This window comes from Chamaea fasciata, unplaced genomic scaffold (assembly GCF_029207755.1).
Source record: "Chamaea fasciata isolate MVZ Bird 193981 ecotype frontalis unplaced genomic scaffold, bChaFas1.0.hap1 SCAF_12, whole genome shotgun sequence".
In the NCBI taxonomy this organism is placed as follows: domain Eukaryota; kingdom Metazoa; phylum Chordata; class Aves; order Passeriformes; family Sylviidae; genus Chamaea; species Chamaea fasciata.
Window position 1 is genome coordinate 14627483 of NW_027094097.1, and position 23611 is coordinate 14651093.

Genomic DNA, 23611 nt, shown 5'->3' on the forward strand with positions numbered 1-23611 from the left:
ACAAGATTCATTTTTAAGATAATTTATTCCAATATCTCTCTCTCTCTCTCACATCCCATCCTTCACACAGTCCCGGTTGAGGAGGGTTTATGGCTATTTTTTTATTGGATTTTAATTGTTTTTTCTAGAAAAATACACATGCAAATAATATATATATACTTCAGCGCTGAACTCTTCTTTTCATGTTGGAAAAAAATAATATTAATAATAAAGAAACGAAGGGGGATTTGGGAAAGACCTGAGTGGAGACAGAGACAGGGAAGGCCGTGGGGATGGGATGCTCCAGGATGCTGAGCTGCTCACGGTCCAGCACATTTTATCCAGCAGGAAGGTGTTTATTGGGACGAGGGACCAACATCAGCCCCTAACCCCGACAAAAACCCTTCTCCAATAACTCTGCCCAGGTTTGGGGATGGCCAAGGAAAAATTGGTGCTGGATTCATCCTTCCTACAAGACCCAGCATGGATCCCATCCCCAGCAGCAAGGGAAGCCCAGCTTAGGTAAAAGCATCACTTTGATGCTCGGAAATGACACCAGAAGCCGAGAGCTACGTGGGAAAAAAATATCCTTTTATGCTATTTCCTATGGGATACAGCTGGCAGCACAGGGAAAACGGACTGGTTGACACCTGGACTCGTGGTTCAGGATGATGTTTTTTGGGGTGAGACTCTGTTGGACCCTTGGCTGTGCAGGGCTGGGAGTTTCTGCTCCTTGCAGAGGGGAGCAGTGACATCCCCATGTCCCCAGAGATGTCCCCGTGTCCCCAGCGTCTCTGCAAACACCGTGCCAAGGTCCAAGGGATAAAACAGATCTGCTGCATGGTGGGAGCTGCCACCCCTGGAGCAGAACAGGAGGTGTCCTTTGGACAGGGCTATTTCAGGTTTGATGGATGAGCAGCTGGAGCGAAGGGCTGGCCAAGGAGAGGGCAGAGAGGAGCAGCCCGGGGAGGGAGGACAATTAATCTACTGCCACAGGACGCCAGGAGGCTTCGGGAAATGTCACAATCCGGCAGCATCCCAACACTGACAGAGCAGCAGGGAGAGGGATGAGGCGTTTTTTTCATCTCCCAAGCCAAGCAGAGTTGCTCTGCCTCCTCTGCCCGCAATCCTGCCCAAGGCCATGGCTTTTTTCCTACTGATCCAGGCTAATGATGTGGAGCAAACCGTTGTCTCTTTGCCCAGAGGTACAAACCCACACAGGCAGCACAGTGAAGGTTTCCCCGGGGAAGGAATTTCCCTCCAGCTCCCAAGAAGCTGCACACCCAGGGTTTTGGCCAGCCCCACCTCTGCCCCCAGCAAGGCCCCACCCTGCCCGTGTCCCCAGCCAGTGTGACATCCTCGGAGTGACCACACAACCTGAGTGGTCCCTGCCATCACCTCCAGCATCAGAGAGGGGACACCAGCAGGGAAAAGCAACCTCGGTCACCTCTGGATTTACCACCAGAGACCTCACCAGCATCTCATGGCGGGGCTGCAGACACAGCACCTGCACAGCCACGCTCTGCCTGCTTTCCCCTTGTGTTTTGTTTTGCTTTTCAACCAACAAAATCCACCTTGTGGGACTGTCTACTCCAAAAACAGAGGCGGGAGGGTCTGGCAAGGGCGGGGGCTTGTTTGGCTCCTATGTCTACAGGCTGCCCTGGGGCAGCTCTAGAGTTTGGTGGACGATCATGCAGGTTTTATTGCAGCTCGTGTGTGTGGTTTGGTTTGTAGGTAGCCCAGCTTCAGTCTCAGGTAGCCCCGGAGGTGGGTTCCTCTCCCCTCCCCACCTGCCCGGCCGCTGTCTCTCCGCCACCACGTGCCGGCCGGGCGGCTACTCCGTGGCCATCTGCTCGATGTGGTCACTGAGCAGCTTGTATTGCTCTGGGGAGGAGAGAGAAGAGGGCTCAGGGGAGGCTGCTGAACCATCCCATCCACGCTCTGTCCCTCCAGAACGCCCGGAAAGGGGCTGCACATCCCCCGGGCTCTCCCTTACCTTCATCCAGGTTGCCGATGGTCGCCTGCTTCTTCAGGAAGTCACTGCAGAGCTTCTTGTTGAGGCCGAAGGCCAGCATGTTGTGGATGAAGGTGCTGAGGGAGGACAGAGATGCTCTGGGTGAGAGAATGGCCAGGCTGGCCCTCCTACCCCCCCACCTTCCTCTCCCTCTGCACAGCCCCCCATAGCAGGCAGTGGGATGATGCTCAGCTCAGTCTCTTCGGATATTCAACAGAAGGGGCAGGAGCAGGTCCCAGGGAGAAGCATCAAAGATCCTCTGCACCATAAGGGATGTCCCCAGCGGGGGAACACCTGGGAAGTGTCCCCCCCTCAGCAGCTGGGCCCCAGGGAGGTGGTGCCCGTGCCCTGCTCACCCCAGCTGCCCAAAGGTGATGTTCTCGTTGAAGCGCAGGCTGTCGTCGCGCTCCTCCTGCGTCATGTGGCACCACTTCTCCCTGCAAGGAACGAGACAGTGTGGCACCGCTCTGTCACCACTGTCACCTCGGGAGCCCCTGCCTGCATCCTCCCACCCTGGGCCACATTGCTGGACAGGAAGGCACCGAGAGCCCCCGGGTGTGGTGCTGGGTGTTGGATGAGCTCACAGCATGGATCCACCTGCAGAGCTCTTGCCCTGGAGCAAAGCAAGAGATGGCCCAGCAAAAAACCTCTTTCCACCTTGGCTTTGCCTGGCAAGGCCCTAAGATTAAGAGCTAAAAGTAGCATCGATCCCTCCAGCACAGATCTCACCTTCAGAGCCACCGTGGGCACGAGCAGGAGGCAGGGGATGGCCACCCCAGCAGGGCTCTGCTGAAGCCCCCCAGCCTGGGAGGGTGACAGGGGGACACCAGGCACCTGTCCCTCCATCTGCAGCAAGGCTCCAACTCCCTGAATCCCCACCGAGGCGCTCCCCAAACATACCTCCCCCTCCGGCAGGGCTGGGAGCTCCCACACCCCTCCCCACGGGCCAAAATCCCAGAGGATGCCCCGGCTCCACTTCAGGCTCCCTGCAACTGCAGCATCGCCTCAAAGGATGGAGGGGGTTGAAGCTCTGCGTGTTTGCAACCAGCTCCAGGCAGTGGCAGAGTCCCCACCCCCGGAATAAAGCCTGTGCCACAGGGGTGTCACTTTGGGGTGGTGGCAGCAGGGCTCGGTGCATGCATGCCAGGGAAACTACAGCCCCACGGTGAAGCCAGCCCCTTCCCGAGAACCAGGTGAGGTTACAGCCAAGGATAAGAGGAGGAAAAGCGAGGAAAAAACAGGGATAGGCAGAAGAAAAATGGAGGAGAAGGAAGAGGAGAACAGCAGGAGAAGAACGGACACTTGTAGCTCGCCAGAACAGCAAGCAGGAGGGGGGAGCTGTGCTGGGTGGAAACTGGGATAGAGGGGGTCTCACCCGAAATTCAGTGGGGTTGGCTCAGCCCCAGTGTGGCTGGAACTGGAAGAGGATGGGTGCTGAGCCAGGCTGAGCCCACAAAGGGAGCCAGACCCCACTAAATCACCCCAACCCAAATGTGCAAAGCCGCCGAGCTGAGCCTCCAGCCACCAGCTCACTGTTTATAGGGCTCTGGAAATGTGCATAATACGTTTCAGGGGATTTTATTTTTTTTTTAAGAAAAGAAGGTGTAATTTCTCTCAGATAAAGCTTAGGATAGCAAATAAAACCCACAGCCAAATGCAGAGGGGAAGAATCGAATTAAGGGGCTTTGAAATCTGGAAGTAAAACTTCACAGACCCCACTGGCTCACTCACAGAAGAAACATGTTTGTAACTCTTTTTTTTCCTGCCTTTTTATGTTTTGGAGGGAGGAAGAAGGGAGAAAAACCCCAACATTATCAAAGTGACCCCCCGCCAAAAAAAATCTGGCCGTGTTTCTGGCTTCTTACCAGAGAGTAACATGCCTGTGAAGGGAGAAAACCCACATGTGGCTCCACTCAAAGCCTTTGATCTCCACACTGGCCCAGCAGGACAGGCACAGGGGGTGAGGAACCCCCGGGGCTGTGGGGTTGTATTTTGGGGTATCCTTGCTGTGCCTGGAAATGCTGAGAGCTCTCTATCAACTCTTTCCTCTTCCAGCAGCAGCGTTTCTCCCCGCACAGCAAACCCCAGCAGTGGTATTTACACCGTCCCTTAGCCAGGAACTTCCTCAGCCACACAGAAAATTTGCTGCCAGGCCTCTGAAAAATCCTCATCCTCTTGCTGATGCCATCACTTGGAGGGGTTTGCTCCCCAATCCCACACTCCAAGAGAGCAGTGACTGTTCCCCTGCTCCAACACCAGCTCATGGCCCCAAGGACACGTTCCCAGTTGTGATATGCAGCTCCCCCCCCCATCTGCAAGTTTAATTTTGTTAAGGGATGGCAGCAGAAAAGTGCATTAAAAATGGAAGAGAGCCAGCTTTTCCAGCTGGCAAAGGATCCCCAGCACCTCTAAGTGGCAGCAGAAGCCAGGAGCAAGCAGGAAGGACAGGAGAGGGGGAAGCTTTCTACACAAAGAGACTCAGTTCGTGTCCAAAACCTGCCCAGAGGGATGTTCCCAGCAAAATATATCACAGCTTGAAACCATTCAGGGTCCTTTTTAAAAACCACATGAAAGAGGAGCCAATCTAAACCCCTCTGGCCCTTTGGGAGGGCGATGCTCATGCTCCAACCTCCGGCAGTTCCTCCTCCTCCACGGAGAAAGGGCCTTGCAGAGCCCCCCAAAAACACATCCCCCCCTTCCCCAGGGCAGGATGTGGGCCCGAAGTGAGCGTCAGGCTGTGGACACTAAGGAAGGACAGGGACAGACACACCTCTTCTCCTCTTCCTCCCCAGTGTTCCCTCTGGAGCGGCGGCAGAAACGGGGCCGACAAAAGTGGCGTGTGAAAAGGTCATGCAAGACAGAGGGATGGAGGGGAACGGAGAGAAGAAGAGACGGAAGAAGGTTGTTAGAGGCACAGAGAGAGAGAGGAAAGAGAGAGAGAGAAAAAGAGGAGTTTAGTTCTGGTTCCTTCCCCACCCCTCCCCTGCCCTCCCCACCCGGAGGAGGAAAATCCTCCTCCAGGTCTGGCTGCAGCCCTGGGAGGACAAAGCCCGGCCAGCCCCGAGATGTCCTGGTCACCCCGACACGGAGATGGCCTCAACCCCATCCCCACGGACCTTCTGGACATCTGCCATGGCCAAGGACCCACCTGGAATTCCAAACCCAGCCCGCACCAACCACGTCCTCCCTGCAGGGATTTCAATCCTCAGCCCAGCACGGAGCATCCCGGCTCACTGTCAGGATTCTGCATCCTCTCCAGGGGACTCGGGAGGGTCACTGTCACCTCCCAACCCCCTCGAGACACTCAGGGTTCTCCAAGCTGCAGTTCCCAAAGCTCCTTTGTTAGCCAGGCTCGTTCCTGCAGCCCAGGCAGGCTCAGCCATCAGATTAATTGGGAAAGGCACTCGGAGCAGGGAGCAGCTGCCGGTGGCGTCTGTCCTTGTGAGGCATTTGCTGCTGCTAATTTGGGGCTTAATCAAAGCAAATGCAGTTATGGTTACATTGCTGCTCAAGAGGCTTTTCCCGTGCTTGCTTGGGAGGAAAAAAAAAAAAGGAAAGCAATAAAGGGGAAAACAGGGATTGATCCGTGAGCTGAGCCTGGCACAGCATCCCGGGGTGCGAGCCAGGGCTGCTGAGGCTTAGCTCGGGATTTGGGGAGGGCACGGAGAGGGGATCGCTGTTCAAAGGGGCTGTCAGAGCTCCGGAAAGGGGCGGCTGGAACGCTCCGAGCTCGGCGATTCCAGCCCGAGAGCTCCGAGCCTCAGGGCACTGCACAGACAGCGGGAGGGGCCGGCTGCGGGTGGGAAACTGCGGCCAGGAGAGGAAGGAGTGGCTGGAGCCCTCACACAGCCCCGGGGTGGAGCGAGAGGTGGGCACAAGCTCGGCGAGTGTCTCATTTCTGCACCCCCCGACACGAGCTGCCCCTTCCCTGGCAGGTTTAGCACGATTTTTGGGGCTGGCAGTGTCGCACCATCCCCAGGTTCTCTCCTTGCTGGCTGCAGGTTGTCCCTCCTGGGGACAGCTGGGGACATCCCCTCCATCCACTACACCTCCCCGACGGCTGCACCGAGCACCTCCCAGACCTGCTGGCAAACTCAGCACCAACAGCCTGAGCCCCGGCTGGGATTCTGGGCATTTCTCTAGGGCTTGGCTCCTCCAAAAATGCTGCACAAGCAGCAAGAAAACCTTCCTGCTCCCGAACCCCTGCCAGGCTGCCGATCTCACCAGCCCCCTGCTCCCAGCAGGTTTCTAGTCGGGGGTGGGAAGCAGAGCATTTCCCCAGGGTTGGGCAAGCTCAGGGCTGTTGGGAGGAGCACCCTGAGGGGCTGGAGTGGGACAGGGAATCTCCTGATTCCACAGGGACGTGTCCTACCTGGTGGTGGGGGACCTCTTCCTGCGCTCGCAGTGCACGGCGTCGAAGAAGGCGGCGTTCCAGAACCGGAGGTTGTGCCTGCAGGGAGGGAGGTGTTGGGAATGGCCAGTTGGGATTTTATAGTTAGGAACACCCACAGGGTGCCCAGAGAGGCTGGGGCTGCCCCTGGATCCCTGGAAGTGCCCAAGGCCAGGTTGGATGGGGCTTGGAGCAATCTGGGACAGTGGAAGGTGTCCCTGCTGATTGCAGGGGTGGGATGAGATGAGCTTTAAGGTCCCTTCCCACCAAAACCATTCCAGGATTCCACAATCTCATAATTCCACATCTCACAATTCCACATCTCACAATTCCACATCTCAGCCTGTCCCCGAGTCCTCCCAAGGGTCAGGATGGGCCGAACAAACCTGGCAGATTTCTGGACCAGCCCTTTGGTGGCTGCAAACACACCCTCATTAGCACAGGGGACACGCCAAAGCCAAGGCCAGCTCGGTAGGGCCACTTGTGGACATCTGGGGACATGTGACCAGCAGGACGGTCCCCTCCCCAGGCAGGAGCCAGCTCGCCCCGGGGCTTTACCAGATCGGCTGCTGCTTCAGGTGCATGTACAGGTAAATCTTCTCCCCTTTCTTCTCCTCCTCTGGGCTCTGCAGGGACACTGTGGGGACACACAGTCACACGTCTGGGGGATTCCCACCTTCCCACCCACGTGTGGATTTGGTGCCCACTCCCAGTTTGGAATGGTTTGCAAACCAAACACATCCTCTCCACATCCACAGCAAGGGGAAGAGCAGCTCTGAGCGCCCTTGGAGGGCAGGGATCAGCCCTGATGGAGGCAGGGATGTCCCAGCAGGATCCTGGAGGGGCTGGACCACTGCTTTGGGAGCACACACAGGTACTGGGGGAGCTCAGAGGCAGTGGGTGCCCAAACCTCTGCAGCCTGTGACACTGAGGACCACATCCTCGCAGGACAAGAGTTGTGACTGGAATTTCAAACCCAGCCCTGAGGAATTCCAGCATTTCCAACCCTCTCTCCTTCCCCAGGGGTGCCTTGGCCATGCCCATTTCAGCAATGCTGGCTGCACTCACCCGTCTTCTTCAGCTTCTCCTTTGGTTTGTCTTCACCTTCTCTGTGGCACAAGAAATCAACATCAGCTCCAAAAATCCTGTTCCCCCCCCCCGACAGCCCATGGCCCCCCTGGCAAAGGGGACCTCATTTGAAAGACCCCCTGATCCCATGCCACCATCCCCAGGGCCAGAAAGGTGACAAAGAGACAGTGATGTCCCTCCCCTGGGACCCAGAGCAGAGATGATGCAGAAAACCACGAGCTTGTAACCACACAACTCCACACCTCTTGGTTTTGAGACAAATTGGGAGGGACGAGGACAATGGCCAAGGGAAACAGGACTCCCAGGCCATGAGGTGACAGTGGCTAAAGCGTGGCACCAGGCTAGAGATGACCTCTCATGGTGGCCCTACACCCCTGGTTTGGTCATGATGAGGGTCCCTGCCCGGCCCCCCCTGCCCACCCCAGGGGTACCCACTCGCTCTTTTTGGTGGCAGGACCCTTCAGTTTGGTCTCCAGGCCCCCGAAGAAGCCCTTGACGTTCTCTGTCTTGGCCGAGGTGTTTTTCAGCAGCCTCTCCGCGATGTCCTTCTTCTCGGCCAGCCAGGTGTTGGCTGACTTCAGGTACGAGTCGATGCTGCCCGTGGGCTTCTCCTCCTTGGCCTCCAAGGGCAGGGCGTGAGGTTTCCCTGGGGAAAACGTGCCAGGAGCTCAGTGGGCCCACGACCCTGAGTGCTGCCAGCTCCTAGAGACCTGCGTCCTGCTCCACGATGCACCACCAGGAGATGGAAGCAGCCAAGATCCCATCACAATCCCTGCAGGTTTTTATTTTTTTTCTCCCCACTCCCACTTTGGATAGAAAATCCCTGTGGAGGAGCGGTCACCCCACACCAAACAATAAACCAAGGTGCTTCTGGGCTGTTCACATGCCACCCCCAGGGGCTGGGATCATCTGGGGGTGGTCACATACAAATTTTCCCAGCTGGAAGCAAAGACAAAGCAGCATCACCACCCCAGTGAGGGGCACTGCCAGGTTTGCGTGGATTCTGGGCTCTTTTCCACCTGGGGCACCCCTCCAATATCTTTCCCATGCACAGGACACTTTTCAAACCAGCCCCCAGCCCCAGCAGAGCCTCCACAGGGGTGCAGGTTCCCTTACCTATGTAGTAATAGGTGAAACACATGGTCATGAGGTTCTTGGCAGGGCTGAAATCGTCCATCTGGTGACACCTGACACACAGGGAGGGCTCAGTGAGGACAGCCCGTGATGGGAACCCAATCACAGCGCTGCCCTCAGGGCCTTTTGGGGGGTTAAAGCCCCCCAGGCTTTACTCAGAGCCCCCAGGACTTACTCAAAGAGCACGAGGGCGAAGGACTGCATCAGGCGGTAGAAGGTCTGCTCCGACACACACTTGGAGTTGCAGCGCTGCAGGGACAGAGGCCAGGGGTCAGCACAGCAGCAGGAACCCCCTCAGCCCCCTGGGAACCCCCACCGCGGGCAGGGGGAAAAAAACCACCCATGGCTGGGCCTCCCCCTCAGAGACAGCGTTGTGCCTGTCTGGGTTGTTTGGCTGTGGTTGTTTTGTGTCTGAGTGCTGGTGGGATTTAAATTTAAATAAAACGAGTGGGTTCTCTCCCACGTTGCACCAAGGGTGTATATTTAACTGCTCAAAATGCATCTATTCACTCAGAGGGAGCTTTGCTGTTCCTCATTTTGCTTGAGTTCCTGCCTTCCAAAAACACCTCTTTGGGATATAAATAAACCCCCCTGGCCCGAGGCTGTCGCAAAGCCCATGCAGGATCCCTCCCCGCTGCCTCCCCCCAACTCCCCTTACCTGGGCGCTCACGTATCTCGCAAACCACTCCCTGCCCTTCCCGTTCTCGCTGCTGCACAGCTCCCCAAACCTGGCCTTCTCCTCTTGGTCCAGATCCTCTCTGAAACAGGAGGGGGAAGAAAATTGGTAAAGGATGTGACCTGCACCCTCTTGGCATCAGCATCCTGGTGCTGCGGTGCTGGAGGAGGAGGAGGAGAGCAGCATCCATTTTGTCATCCCTCGCCTTGCGCTGCTCTTTTCTCCCTCCCTGGCAGGAGGGGAAAACCAAAGGCAGAGGGAGAAGGGAAGAGCCAAGGAAGAGCGGGCAGAAACTGAGCTCCAGAGACAGGCAGGGAGCCCCAGAGCAAGAACAAGCCCCGCTGCTGCTCCTCACGCTCCATTTGCTCCATCCAGCCTGACACGGAGCCGCGGAGCTCCCGAGACGGCGGCACCGGGAGCTGGGGGACGCGGGGCTGGGGGCACAGCCACGGGGACCCTGGGAGCCACTCCGGGAGCAGCAGTGGGGACAGCAGATGGGGACAGCCAGCCCCTGGCATGGGAATGGGGAGAGGGAAGGAGGGAGGGAAGCTGGAGGTGGCAGGGGAGCTGGGATGTGGCCAGGAGAGGGGAGCAAGGCTAAAGCCGCATCCCCCCAGCGCTGACCTCGTGGAGGGTGTTATAAATGCACATTGTAAAGTTGGCTTTTCGCAGATATTACAATGAATACTGAATGTATAATTGCACTGTATTACGTTTTATTAACAGAGTTTAGAAAAGTGACGAATGCATTTTCTGATTGTGACATAATGTCAATAGCAAAAAGACTTGGGTTTTTTTTCTTCTGTGTAACATCTAAACTGACCAAGGCAGAAGGTATGGGGGAAGGGCCGTCACCTTGTAACCCTGCAATAAAGACTGCTAACTTTCTGGGTTTTTTATCAAAATGAAAACAACCAAAAAACCTCAAGAGAAAGATTCATAAGACCTATGTTACCAGACAGAGCGGAGCCACCCACAAATAAATCTGTCGGATAAGATGATTGGGGATGCTGGAAACAGATAAAAAACTCAAAAAGAATGCATTAATATCTATTGAATATATAAAACAGTGATCCTTAAAACACAGCAATTGAAAGAGAAGTTTGTGCTTTCTGGTGAGAAAATTTTGCTCTTCTTTCTCCTAATATGTCTCTTTTTAATTTTTATTAAACTTACAAATTTTTCTAAAAGAGTGGAACTCGCTTTTCACGATGGGAAGGGCACAAACTGCTGCTCCCGGAGTGGGGAAGCAGCCCAGACCCAAACCCACCCCGTGGGATGTCCCTGGCATCCCCAGCCCTGCCCACTCACCCTCCGGTGAAGATCTTCTCCACGTAACTCCGCATGAACTCGCGGCGCTCGGCCGTGGCCTCGTCCTGCGCCGACTCCGTGCTGTGGCTGGAGGAGAAGGACTCGTTGGAGGAGGAGCGGCGGTAGCCCCGCCAGTGCCGGGGGGAGTCCCCCATGTCGTTCTCGCTGTCTGCAGACTCGGTGGCATCGCTCTCCTCCTCCGCCGCCACCTCCCCCGCGTCCCCCGGGTGGCCGCTGTCGCCGGGAGCGGCGGGAGCCGCGGGCTCTGAGCTGTCACAGGACGGCGTTTCTACATCAAAGTCAATGAGGTTCCCGACGGGCACGTCCAGAGGGGCCTCCATGGCTCTCCCCGGGGATGTGGCAGCGTTGGGGACACTCGCTCCTCGTCCTTTGGGCCCTCACTGGGGCGGTGAGGCCATCGCTGGCAGGACGCTGGCTAAGGCAGGCAGGACCTCCCGGGGGGGCACAGGCTACCACAGGACATCTGAAAGACACCAGGAGGACAAAAGTGAGGACGGGACCCCCCCGGGAAGCACCAGCATGGACCTTGGGCAAGGCCACCACCCTCGATGTCCCCAGGATGTCCGTCAGCACTGGAGGGACAGGCAGGGCTGGCTCCTCTCCACCAGCCACGTGAATCAGCAATCCCATGGAATGCTCGCCTGCTCTCGGCACCGCTCGAGAGGGTTTTCCATCCTTTAGCCCAGAAAAGGGACAATTGGAGCCTCAGCTCCATATGTCACATTGGGGATGTGACATCTCGTGGCCTGACGGGCAGAACTGGGCTGGCAGGAGCCAGCAGCTGGCAGGACACTGGTGGCTCTCCAGGGCAGCCCTGACATCCTTCTGTCCCTGCCCTCGCTCTGCTCATCGGTCTGTCTGACCCGGTTTGGAAACGGGATCATCTCCGGGGTGGAACATCATGGAGTTTAACTTAGCTGGGAATGGAAAGGGGATGCTGGACACGACAGGAACTGGAATGGCGTGAGAATGCAGAGTTCTGGACTGCAATTCAGGGGTTTTGGCACCCCACATTGCAAAGGTCCTGCAAAGGAGGTACAGAGACCACAGGGATGGGCTGGGATGCTCCGGCACATGCCCATCCTGGACAGTGCTGCTGCAAAAGAGGCAAGGAAAGGGCCACCCTGAGGCTGCCCCTGTGCCAGAGAGTCACTGATGGACCCAGTGAGGGCGTTTCTGCCCCTGGAGGTGGCGAATTACAGTGTCTGAGACCCAGCACACACTGCAGCTTCTGGGCACAGGATGGGACAGGAGCAGGGACAGCAGCACAGGGGACAGTCACAGTGACAAACGCAGGGCAGCACAACAGTAACACAGATGCAGCCCCACTGCCTTCCAGGGAACTGATCCCAGGACACAGCAACCACCCCCAGAGCAAAAACCCCCCAAAGGACCGATGTCCAGTCCATCAGACAGACAGGAGTTCAAACTGAAACCAAATCTGGCGTGTTTTACCAAGCGCAGCGCAGGGGGAAAACAACCCCTGGGCTGCAGGAGCAGCAAATCTTCCAGCAGCATCCCCCTCCTCCTCCTCCTCTCCTCCAGGGACCCTTTGGGGCACCAGACAGTGAGAGAACACAACTCCTTGAGTGGCTGGGAAAAGCCCCTGTCCCCCAGAGACAGCAGGGACAGAAAGAGAAGTCACCTCGGGTGGCAGAACTCCTGCAGCCACCTCTGTCAGCTGTCCCAGCCTCCCTCAGACTGAGCCCCCTGGCACACACCTAAAGCTGCTCCCAGGAGCTGCAGGGACGCTGCTGCACTCCAGGAGATGTGGAGAGTTTGGCTCCTGGGAGAGGAGGAGCCCAAGGCTGCAGCACAGCGGGGACTGGCAGTGTTCCCATGGGGATCCAGCCAGCTGCATCCTGGCTCCGTGTCCCTGCAGTGTGACCCATCCCAAACCAGCTGGGACCTTCATCCATCCATCCATCCATCCATCCATCCATCCATCCATCCATCCATCCATCCATCCATCCCTCTGCCCTCAGCCCTTCCCACTCCCACAGCATCTGCAAAGTCCCTTTTGGCACTGATGGAGAGAAGGATCCAGAGCCCCTTCCAGCACCCAAAGAGGCTCCAGGAGAGCTGGAGAGGGACTTTGGATAAAGGCATGGAGTGACAGGACACAGGGAATTCCTTCCCACTGTCGGAGGACAGGGTTAAATGGGATTTTAGGAAGGAATTCTCTCCTGTGAGGGTGGTGAGGGCCTGGCACAGGGTGCCCCATGACCCTCTGGGAGAGTGGACCTGGAGTTCAGCCCGGGAGCCCCAGGGAGTGCATCCTGCTCACAGAGGGATGGAAAAGATTTAATCCCTCACTGGCCAGCTCATGGAAAAGCCCTGCCCTTGAGTGAAGGCCACCAAAGGTGTTCCAAGGTGTTGGTGGCTGCTGAGGGTGCCCAGATTTTCCAGGCTCCTCCAAAGGGGTTGGGTTCTCAGCACGGAGCCCAGGAGAGCTTCAAAAACAAAACCAGCTGCAAAACCAGCCCTGTCCCCACTCCACAGCCTGCTCATTGCTCCAGCAGAACAAATCTAGGGAAAGAACAGCCAAAATACCAAATGAGAGCCTCAGGTGCCACAACTGGGACTGTCCACTCATGGACATCAGCACAGCTGCACATCCCACCACTGCCCAGGCACAGCCCAGGGAGGGCCCAGTCCTGGCTGGGTCAAGTTTGAGACTAAATGGGGGTTCTGGAATCAAAAGGGACTTTTGGGAGCCTTGATACAACATCCTGAACTTCAGCATCATCCTGAAATTCAGCAGTTCCTGGGCTGACTTTAACCATGAAGATCAACCAAACAGGTGGAGACACCAGCCCAGGAATATCATCCATGAATGTGCTGAAGCCATACATGGGAATGCCACAGGGAACCCGTGGTGCCCTGAAACTTCGGGAAATGCTGTTTTTACTGAAAAGAAATGCTGGGGTAGATGTGAATGATTCACCTACAGCTGCATATATGTGCAAGCAGCTTTTATCCATGACCTGCCCTTGAATCCAGCATTCCTGGCTGGATCTCCCAGCATCCCTAAACCTTGCACAGAGCTTCCCCTCGGGGCTTTTTCCAGGTGTGAGGTCAGGTTTGCTCTGTGGCCTCAGCAATTCACACCTGGGAAGTGGGATCCAATCCCACTTTGCTGCAGTGGAAAACCCGGTGGGGAGCAGGATTTGGCCAAACTGTGCCCCAGCTCTCCTCTCCCTCCAAGCACAGCATTCCAACGCTCTGCTGCCAGCCTGTCCCCAGGGCTGGATGACAAACTGAGATAATCCCTGTTATCAGCCCACATGATGACAGAGCTCGAACCCACACTCACTGCATCCTGCACGAGACCGTGCTCCAGCCTGGAGCTGTCAGGGATGACTAAAAACTGTAATTAAAGCAAAGAAACCTCTGGCTGGCTGCTCGTGGCCTCATCCCTGCAGTCTGGCACCCAGACACGGAGTGCGGGAGCTCTGAAAACACTCAGCTCGGGGAAAAGGGGGAAAAGCCACAATTGATGTTCTTGCAGCACTTGTTTTGGCAGCCCAGAGGGGACAGCTCTGCTCCTTTGGACACAGCCAGGAGCTCTGCAGAGAGCTCTGGCACTGCGGCCACGCCAAGCATCCCTCTGCTCTGCGGGGGCGAGGGATACTGGCCGGGCAGCGCCCGGCCCTGGCCGGGGCAGGGTTTGTGCCCTGTGCCGCAGCACGGAGGGATTCCAACACATCCCACGCCTCTCTTCCCAGCTGTGCCAGGGGAAAGGTCCTCCCCAGCCTGCAGGAAAGGGGTCAGAGCAGCATTGCTGCCTCCTCCCACACCGTGTGCTCTGCAGAGGAGGCAGCCCCGATGCAGGGGGACACGCTCAGGGAGTCACCGCCGCTGGCAAAGTGCCACTGCTCAGTGCTGGCGCCTCTCCACGCTGCGGCCCTCCACGGAAACCCTCCCTTGTCCCATCCTCGCACTGCCCCGGCACGGGAACGTCACCTGCTCCTGGTGCTGGCAGTGCCCGGGGACCCGCACTGCCACCCACGGGTCTGTCCCCAGCTCCGCGGGCACGGAGCCAGCCCGGCCGGGCTCTGCAAGGGCACCCTGGGCACGGCTGAGCGCCTGCCAAGGAAAACTCCCTGTGCCGGCAGGGAACAGCCTGTTTCCTCCCCAGGGAACTGGTCAGTCTTGTTCCCTCGTGTCCCTCCCCCGGGGAGAACACGCCGGCAGCCGGGTCACGGACCCGTTCAGTGCCAGAACCCCAAACGCGCCCTAAATCCAGCGCCTACCCCCCTCTCGGGCACCCCACTTGAATTTAAACACACAAACCTGTGTTGTTTAAACACATCCTGGCACTTTGGAGAGCCGAAACTCCTCCTCGCTGGCTCGGCCCGTCCCCGGCGCAGACCCGCTCTGCTCCCGGCTCCATCGGGGAGGCTCAAGCTGTGCCCTGGCCAAGGCGCAGCCGGGCTGCAGCACTGCCCACGGCCCGGGAAAATAATTCCCTGGATGCCAAGGGGATGCTCAGGTGGGGCAGAGACCGCACGCACCCGGTGCGTGCCAGAGTCAGCTCCCAGCTCACCCCGAGCCCGCACCGGGATCTCCCAATCGCTGATGGAGGAGGATTTTTGGGATGCGATGTGTGGAGGTCTAGAGGATCTTTCCCCCATCATCATTCCCTCTCCCGGCCGGGGCGCTGGGGCGCTGCTGCCTTGCAGGTGGATCGTTCCCCTTCCCACACGGGGCACGGACAAAACCATCACCCAGCCCTTAAACCGGAGCCATTTCCAGGGAATGTGAAGCCCGGCGAGCTCCCAGCTTGCCCCGCTTCCCGGAGAGCCTTTTCCTTTCCCCCCGCTGCCATCAGACACCAGATGGCAGCTCCCCGTTCGCCTGGGCTTGGCGAGGAGAATTAAATGTCTCTTGAATAGACCCGAGCTGCGTAAGCCGGGCTTTTGTGCCGAGCAGCGGTTTCTCCTTTCACACTTCCCGGCGGCGCAGCTCCCACACACCCCCCTCGGCCACGGCCACATCCCCGGCGAGCCGCACAACTACTTATTCCGCAAAATCCCATTTTTACCTGGCAGCAATTCCCCCCGGGGGCCATACCAGGCTGTATTTTGGGAGTGAACCCCCCGAAAAGCGCAAGCGTGGGTGGAGGGGGGGGATTCCCTGCTCCGACCACCCTCAGCCCGCCCATTCCCACGGGAAACGCTGCTCCCAGCCCCTCCGGAGGGGTCCGGGATGCAGCCGGCGCTGCCAACGCAGCCTTGGGGACGCCGGGAGCAGGCGGGGACCCTTCCCGGGGAGGATGGACGCATCCCCCAGGATGTGCCGAGCTTAAAAACAGCTGGAAAAACCAGCAGAGTGTCACCTCCCGGCGCGATACGGGGACAGAGAACGGATTAAAGCCCAGGCCTGTCCCCAAGCGCGGGGTCACCGCGCCATCCCCATCCTCATCCTCCCTCCTTCCGCCGCCTCCCTCGGCTTTTTACCTACACCCGGGAGCCTCGCAGCGCCTCGGCTGGCCCCTGGCTCAGCAGCATCGGGCCCTGGGGGTGGCCGGCGTGGCCGGCACGCCGGGGAGCGGGCGATGGAGGCGACGCTGCGCTGCCTCCGTCCCTCCCTCCCCGCGGAGCTCCGGCGCATCGCGGTGCCCACGCGCGGCTGCGCGCACGGCGCCGGCTCCCGGGAGAAAAAAAAAAAAAAGGGCCGAAGGATTAAAAAAAAAAAAAAAAAAAAAAAAAAAAAAAAAAAAAAAAAGGGCTCCCGGTGTCATTCCGGCCACGCTTTTGCACGGCCGGTGCCTCCCCGGAGTTTTTCCTGAGGCGCAGAGCCGGCGTTTTGCCTGGGGAGGGATTCCCCACGCCGGGCATCATCCCTTCCTCCCCCGAAAAAACAGCCCCGGTGCGCGCTGGCGGAGGGAATATTGAGAAAAATTAGGTGGGATCTCCATCAAATGGGAGTTCTCCAGCCTAAGCAGCTGCACAGGCAAATATCCAAAATATCAGGTGGGGTCCCCATCAAAAGGTGGGGACCAAATTAAGTCCCTGCACGTGCAGATATCCAAAATGTCAAGCAAAATAAGGTGGGGTTCCCATCAAGGAGGGATTCTCCAGCCTGAAACAGCCCATCCAAGCTCCTGTGCACCCTGAAATCTGGGATATTAAAGCAAAATAAGGGAGGATTCACATCAAAGAGGAATTCTCCAAACCAGGTGAAGCCCTGGAACATGCAGGTATCCCAAATATTAACTAAAATAAGGTGGGGTTCCCATAAAAGGGGGATTCTCCATCTCAAAGCAGCCCGTCCAAGCCCCTGTGCACCCTGACATATGGGATATTGAGCAAAATTAGACAGGAGTCACATCAAAGACAAATTCTCCACCCCAAACCAGACCGACACATCAAGATACCCCAAATCTATTAACTAAATGATAAATAAAATAAATAAATCTATTAAATAATTCCATTAATCTATTAAATAAATCTATTAACTTAAATAATAAATTACATCATTTCTTATTTAATTATCTAATCAAATAATAAATAAATTAACTAAAATAAGGTGGAGCCTCCATCGATGGGGAGTCCTGCAGCCTAACTACCTGCACATGCAGATATCCCAAATATCTACTAGGGTACGGTGGGGTGCCCATAAAAGGAGGATTTTCCAGCCCAAAACTCCTTGTCCTTGTCCCTCTGTGCCCTGACAGCTGGAATATTAAACAAAACTAGGCAGGATCCCCACCAAAGCATATAAGAAGTCAGCAACAAATATAGAAAATCAACAAGTCCACATCATATAATAATCAATATATCGGCACCAATCATGTAAGGAATTTGAGATCACACCTTTTTAAGCTGTCATGTCCTTGTAACCTTGAGGTAAACCACAGAAAACCACTGAAAGAGCTCACAAGGACACCTCAGCCCCTCCCAAAAGGGCCCAGCACTGCCTGCAGGAACCCGGAGGGATCTCTCTGAGGATTTGGGGGAGCAGCAGCCCCTGACGGAGAGAGGAGGCTGGAAACCCCCATATCAGCACAGGATCCTTGGTCCTGCTCATCCTCCCTGCCCCAGCACCACCCCGACGCCGAGCAGAGCCCTTTTCTGTGCCTCAGAGCATCCCCCATGGACAGGGAGGCAGGAAGTTCTGACCCGGCACGCCCTGGAGGACCTGCAGTCCTGCTCTGATCCCCAAGAAGAGCTAAAACCAGCAAGAGACACATCCTCCCCCTCTGGAGATGCCAAAGAGCAGCAAATGGTGTGATCCCAAGGGAAGTACAGCTGGGGTGGGAAATGCAGCACCCCCGGCACAGCCCGGCCAAACCCCAGTGCTGCTGCTCAGGGGCACCCTTGGGAGAGAATCCAAAGCCTCAGTTGTGAGGTTTTCAGTGCTCTGGAGCCAGGCAGGAGTGAGGGTGATGGATGAGTCACTCCTGCCACCGAGCATCCTGGTCAGGAGAGCTCAAACGATGCCAATTAGCGTGAAACTGCTCATTGTCCCCTCTGTCCCCACACGGAGGGAACAGGGCTCCTGTGACACAGCGCTTGAGCTCAGCACAAACCCGGGAGCATCCCTAATTGACTGTCTGCCCGGGGAGATTGTTATAATTAAGCCAGACTTCAGGAATTGCAGGTGACATGGAAGAAAACACCCCCCAGCTCCCCAGTTTTGATAGGACACCGCAGGGAGGGTTTTGGTGCCTCCCCCTTGCCAGTTCTTGCCGGTTGGGTTTTCCACGTGGATGCCTGGCCTTGATTTGTTTGGTTTTATCTGATTATTCTGCTGTTGACCCTGGGTTTGAAGCACGGGAGGTGGAAATCCTGGGAATACACATGTCCCTGGCACCTGGAGATGTTCCAGGCCAGGTTGGGTTTGGAGCAGCCTGGGGTAGTTGAAGGTGTCCCTGCCCTTGGCAGGGGGTGGAACTTTAAGGTTTGGATGAGCTTTAAGGTTCTAAACCTAAAATCTCATGGTTCTATGAAGTTTTGTGCCTCCTTCACCTCAGCTCACAGCCCTGCCTGGGAATTCTTCACCTTAACAAGGAAAGGAGAGTCCCCAGGCACTGGGAGAGCATCCATCCCACGGCTGCCAGCTGCCACGGTTGGCAGCAGCCAAGGAGCAGGACCCAGGCTCAGGTTGAGTTATTCACCCTCCTCACGCAGATGAGACTTCCAAGACTTCCCAAGTGGAAACGTCCCCATGGTGCTGCCCCTCCTGGGAGGGTCACCCTTCTCCCAGCTCCAGCCTTGTGGGCCTGAGAGATTTTCAGCCTGCTGGCAGCTGCTAACTTTTTCCCCAAGGAAAAAATTTCTCAAGAGAATTTCTTCTCAGAACAATGTTGGCAAAACACCCTCCTTTCTCAAAACAATCTTTCTCCAGCTGGTGTTTTGCTGTTTTTCTCTGGTTTAACCAGTGGGATCAGAGAGGTGTTGATCCTATTCACCAACCATGTTAAGTCTGTGGGGGAACACCTTATAAAAGATAGTAAAAATTAGAAAATAAAGCCTTCTTTTTCTGTGATCTTTTGTCACTAGAGGACATGAAAAGAAGGAAACTCACCCCTCAAGTTGAGAAGTGAGAACAAGAAGAAAGTTTATTTTGGTTTGAGGTTGAAATAGGGTTTGGACTTTGACCAGCGGTTGGGAGGTGAGGTTAACACTTTTCTGGCCCCACTGGTTAAACTAGAAGTCTGTCAATTTGTCCTTCCCCCCGGAAGGAATGAATTTACAGAACATCACTCTTGGTTTATCTTACAGCTCCTGAGAAAGCTCCAGCAAAAATGTGAAAACATCCGAAGGCTGAAAAATCAGGGCGACACTCTTTGCCTTCTGAAACATTTGGAGCCTTTTGCATCCTACAGCGACGCCTCCTCAGCCCAGAACCATCTCCCAGTGCCCCCCTCGGCTCCTCCACACCTCCCTGCTCCCTCCTTGGCACGGTGCGGGGCCAAGGGGCCGCAGCTGCGGCGCTGGCACAGGGAGCTCTGCCCGTGACACGGACGTTCCCGTTGCTCAGACAAAGGCTCCGGGGGTGGCTGTGTCTGTCACACACCACCACTGCCCTATTTTCCCTTTTCCAGCCCATCCCAGCACGGCTCCAGCAGCAGCAGCAGTGCCACAGCCACAATCTGCCAGGGGTGGGTGCTGAGCACAGGGTGACATCCCCATCAGGCACAGGGTGACACCCACATCCACCCAGGGGAGGCAAATTTTGTGGAAGTTACTGAGGTATTGGGTAATTATTTTTTTTTTTGCTTCACACCCCTGAGCAGCAGGATCAGGCTCAGGGGCCGGGGGAGGAGCTGGCAGACTCGGGAAGGAGCCAGGGGTTTGATGGCAGAAGGATCCCAGGATCACAGGTTGTCCTGAGTGGGAAATGACCCAGAGGGACAATCCAGTCCCTGTGTGACACCCCAACAGTGTCACCCTGTTCCTGGGAGTGTCCAAAGGCTCCTGGAGCTCTGGCAGCCTCGGGGCTGTGCCCATTCCCTGGGGAGCCTGGGCAATGCTCAGCACCCTCTGGGGGAAGAACCTTTCCCAAAATCCACCCTAAACCTCCCCTGGCACAGCTCTGTCATTCCCTGGGTCCTGTCCCTGGTCATCATAGAGGTGTCACTGCTGCCATCCCCACTGTGATGTCAAATCCTGCTGTAAGGAATGACAGCAGAGCAAAGCTGGGGAGAAACGAGATAACAGCTCTGATAAAAACCCCAAAACCCAGGTCCACAGGGCCAGGCTGACCCCATGCCAAAAGAGGGGCAGCTCCTCTGGGCAGGGCTCCTCCAGACCCAAAGCACCTGCAGAGGGACAGTGACAACAAGAGGCTTCAACATCACTGAGCCACCTGCACAAGGATGAATTAATTTGCATTAAAAAACAAACAAACAAACAAACAATAGGAAATCACCTGAGCCCCAAAGGATACTCACCCTCCACCATCTCATGGGCTGAAAGATTTGGTTCAGCCTCCCAAGACAAGGGAAATACCAGCTTCCTGGTGCTGATCCGTGCTCCAGAGCCCTCTCCCAGCCCTGGAGCTCCTGGCTGCTCCCTGGGCCCTCAAACCCAACACCCAACACCAGCACAATGCAACCGAGCGTTGCCACACCACGGATGGTTGTGACACAGCTGCTAAAAACCTAAATAAGCCGCTCTTCCAGACTGACCCTCTGCAAATCCCTCCTAATCCAATCTTGTTTGTGGCATTAAGTTGGACCCTCCCATATTGGACGCCCCTGTTTGCTCAACAGCTGGGAAAATCCTCATCTTTTCTCGGTCCTGGTGGAAGCTCTGATGAAAAAGTGGCCAGAGCTTCCCTCTCCTCGTGTGTGGAGGTGTTTGGGGACAGGGCTACACCTGCACTCCCGACTCCACATCCCACTGGCACATCCCCTGTGTCCACACGTGGAAAACCTCCCCCTGTGCCAGGGTGACACAGCCAGGAGTTCTCCTTTGCTGGGATTCATGGGGTTTAAAACAGAGCTTTCTCCACCTTACCCAAACACAAGGGAAGAGCTGGAGGACATAAACCTGCTCTGACCTCCAGCTTCCCCCACGAATCCCAGCTGGGCTCCAGGTTAGGAAACAAGCCCCAAAACCATGTTAATTTGGTGCGTTATTCCCACAGAAGATGCCAGAGCCACATTCCCCCTGACCACAACTCGGGGCTGGGAATGCTCTGCCCTCCCTGAGGCCACCCCACAGATGGATCCCACGTCAGGAGGACACAAAGCTGTGGGTTTGTCACAGCCACACGCCCCCGTGGTGCTGATTCCTTCAGGGAGGGGAAAAAACCCTGCCCGGGGTCCTCTCGCTGAGCAAACATCTGCCACCACACGTGTGTCAGAGCAGCTCAGCCAGGAGGATGAAAGTGTTATAATTACCCTCTGTCTCCCTGGGATCTGCAGGGAAGTCATGCCACGGAGAAGGAAAGCTGTTTTATCTCTCCTAAAAGGGAAGCTGAACCTGTTTGTAAAGGGAGACACAGGTGGCAGGGCTGGAGCAGCAGGAATGGGGCTCCTTCCCCTCTGCTTCCCCTCCAAATAAGCCTGGAGCTTCTTTGGATCCATCAAACTCGGGACAGGAACATCCACAGGGATCTGTACCCACCAACACTGCCTGCAAGTCCACGTGGAGCTGGGGAAGCGATCCAGAGGGATCCAGTCCTTGGCAAAGCAACCCTTGGAGCACGGAAAACCACCCGTGGAGCCTCAGCAGTGGTGGAGCTGGCAGGAAGGAGGTTGGTTTTCCTCCCTCCCACCCATTGCAGGCAGTGAGAAGGGCAAGGAGGAGCCGTGGGGCTGCTGGGAGGGCGAAGGTGACAGCTCCACGTCCTGTTGTCACAGTGTCACGGGGCTGGGGTGGTGGCAGGAGCCACCTGGAGCAGCAGCAGCAGCCTGGGGATAGCGGGATCCACCTCGGCTCGGGCAAAACAATGGGATTGACAGGGAATGGCAGCACAGCTCAACCTCTGACCACCCCACAGCTCCCCACCAGCCTCCCCCAAACGGGCTGCTGGTGACACCTGGGGTGCTGGTGACACCTCCAGCACAGCTCTGGTGTCCCCTCTCCTGCCCCAGCTCAGGGATGAGCATCACCTCCAACTGTACCATCTTCCCTGGGAAGAGTGTGGTCCTCACACGTGGGAGAGGAGCTGGTGGGAGCCCTGCAGCCCCCAGGACGAGGGCAGAGGATGCTCAGGACACCCCAGTGGCCAAAGGGAACCAGAACCATGGTGACATCACCAGCACGGTGGGAACAGAGCCCAGGAATGTGGATACTGAGGCACGACAGTGGCAGAGGATCAACGCCCTTTTCCTGCTTGTATTCCCAAATCCTGCCAAAGGTTGGATCCCTGAGCATGCCACCTCACCCATCCTCTCCTGAGCATCCTGCTGAGGTGTCACCTCCCTGGTCTGCCAATCCTTTCCAAAGTCACCTCTGCAATCCCAGAGGATTCGGCATCCACCATCCTGGTCAGCATCAAGGGACAGGGACAGGGAGGACGAAAGAACCACTGCACTTCCAGGCAGGGAACACTCCATGCCCAGGGAATCCCATCCCTGACTGGTTTGCACAAAGACCTTCCAAATTCATGAGCAAACAACCAAGAATAGTAAAAGTAAGTGAATTAACTCCAGGCATGGAAGGCAACTCCAATCCACGGTCCCGCAGCTCTCTGGGATGGGGTGTGCTCCTTCCAGTGGGGTCAGGTGGGATGGGATGGGGCAGGATGGGATGGGATGAGATGTCAGTGCCAGTCACCCCTAAGCGGTTATTTTTTTAACACACGCCAAAAATACCCAAACCAAGCTCATTTTGAGCTGTGGGGTGGAACCAGGCGCTCTCTGAGGTCCCTTCTGACCCACACCGTTCCATGATTCTCTGATTTTACCTTTCCTGGCCGGGCCTCTGGGCTCTCTGGAAGCACCTTGTGTGTTGTTCTTTCCCTTCCAGCTCCAGCAGTGACTCCTGGATCTCTGTTTGTGTAAAGTTCCACCACGTGCCGGCTAACAGCCCAACGAGGAATTCACAAATGTCGCCTTTGGAGGCAAGCAATTGTCACTGCAGCCGTCTGTCAAACCGGGAGCCAGGCAGTGCAGGGGACAGTACAGGGACTGGATGTGTCACAGCAGTGCCACGGATGAGCCCCTGAGGGGGATCAGCGGAGATGCCACAACTTGGGATCTCATGGGAGCCACGCTTTGGTCTCTGACCCCCCCCCCCCCCAGGCTCGCCCTGCTCACCACCCAAAAAAACGCCAAAAACTTTCCAAACTACAAAACTTCCAACTTTTGCCGTTCCACACCTCCCTGCTGCAGGCCAGCGCCCAATATTCCCTCTCAGCAGCTTTTCCAAGTGGAATCAGCACCAGCCTGCTCCCAGAGGGTCCCCAAAATATCCTTTTACCTCCTGTCCCCGGCCGGGGCTGCTCCTCGGGACGCGGCGGGCAGGCGATGCCCGGCCCCGGGCGGGGACAGCCCGGCGTGGCGGCGACACTCCCGCCGGCCTTCACCGCCCTC

The 23611-nt window shown here is 56.6% G+C and overlaps 1 protein-coding gene across 4 annotated transcripts; it reads right to left on the reverse strand.

Annotated features, from left to right (window-relative positions):
* Window positions 1–23611, reverse strand: KIAA0513 (KIAA0513 ortholog). Of its 4 annotated transcripts, none has more exons than XM_066194731.1 (13): window positions 23499–23611; window positions 10594–11077; window positions 9265–9364; window positions 8782–8855; window positions 8589–8659; window positions 7908–8118; window positions 7452–7492; window positions 6942–7020; window positions 6366–6443; window positions 4764–4793; window positions 2350–2430; window positions 1976–2070; window positions 1–1863 (listed from the first exon to the last, which is right to left on the reverse strand). In XM_066194731.1, the coding sequence occupies exons 2-13, from the start codon at window positions 10932–10934 to the stop codon at window positions 1814–1816; spliced, it is 1251 nt and encodes a 416-aa protein (XP_066050828.1). In that variant the 5' UTR covers window positions 10935–11077; window positions 23499–23611; the 3' UTR covers window positions 1–1813. The 4 variants fall into 4 exon arrangements, with proteins under 4 accessions (XP_066050828.1, XP_066050827.1, XP_066050825.1 ...); XM_066194730.1 differs by lacking the exon at window positions 23499–23611 and adding an exon at window positions 22984–23131; XM_066194728.1 differs by lacking the exon at window positions 23499–23611 and adding an exon at window positions 16077–16196.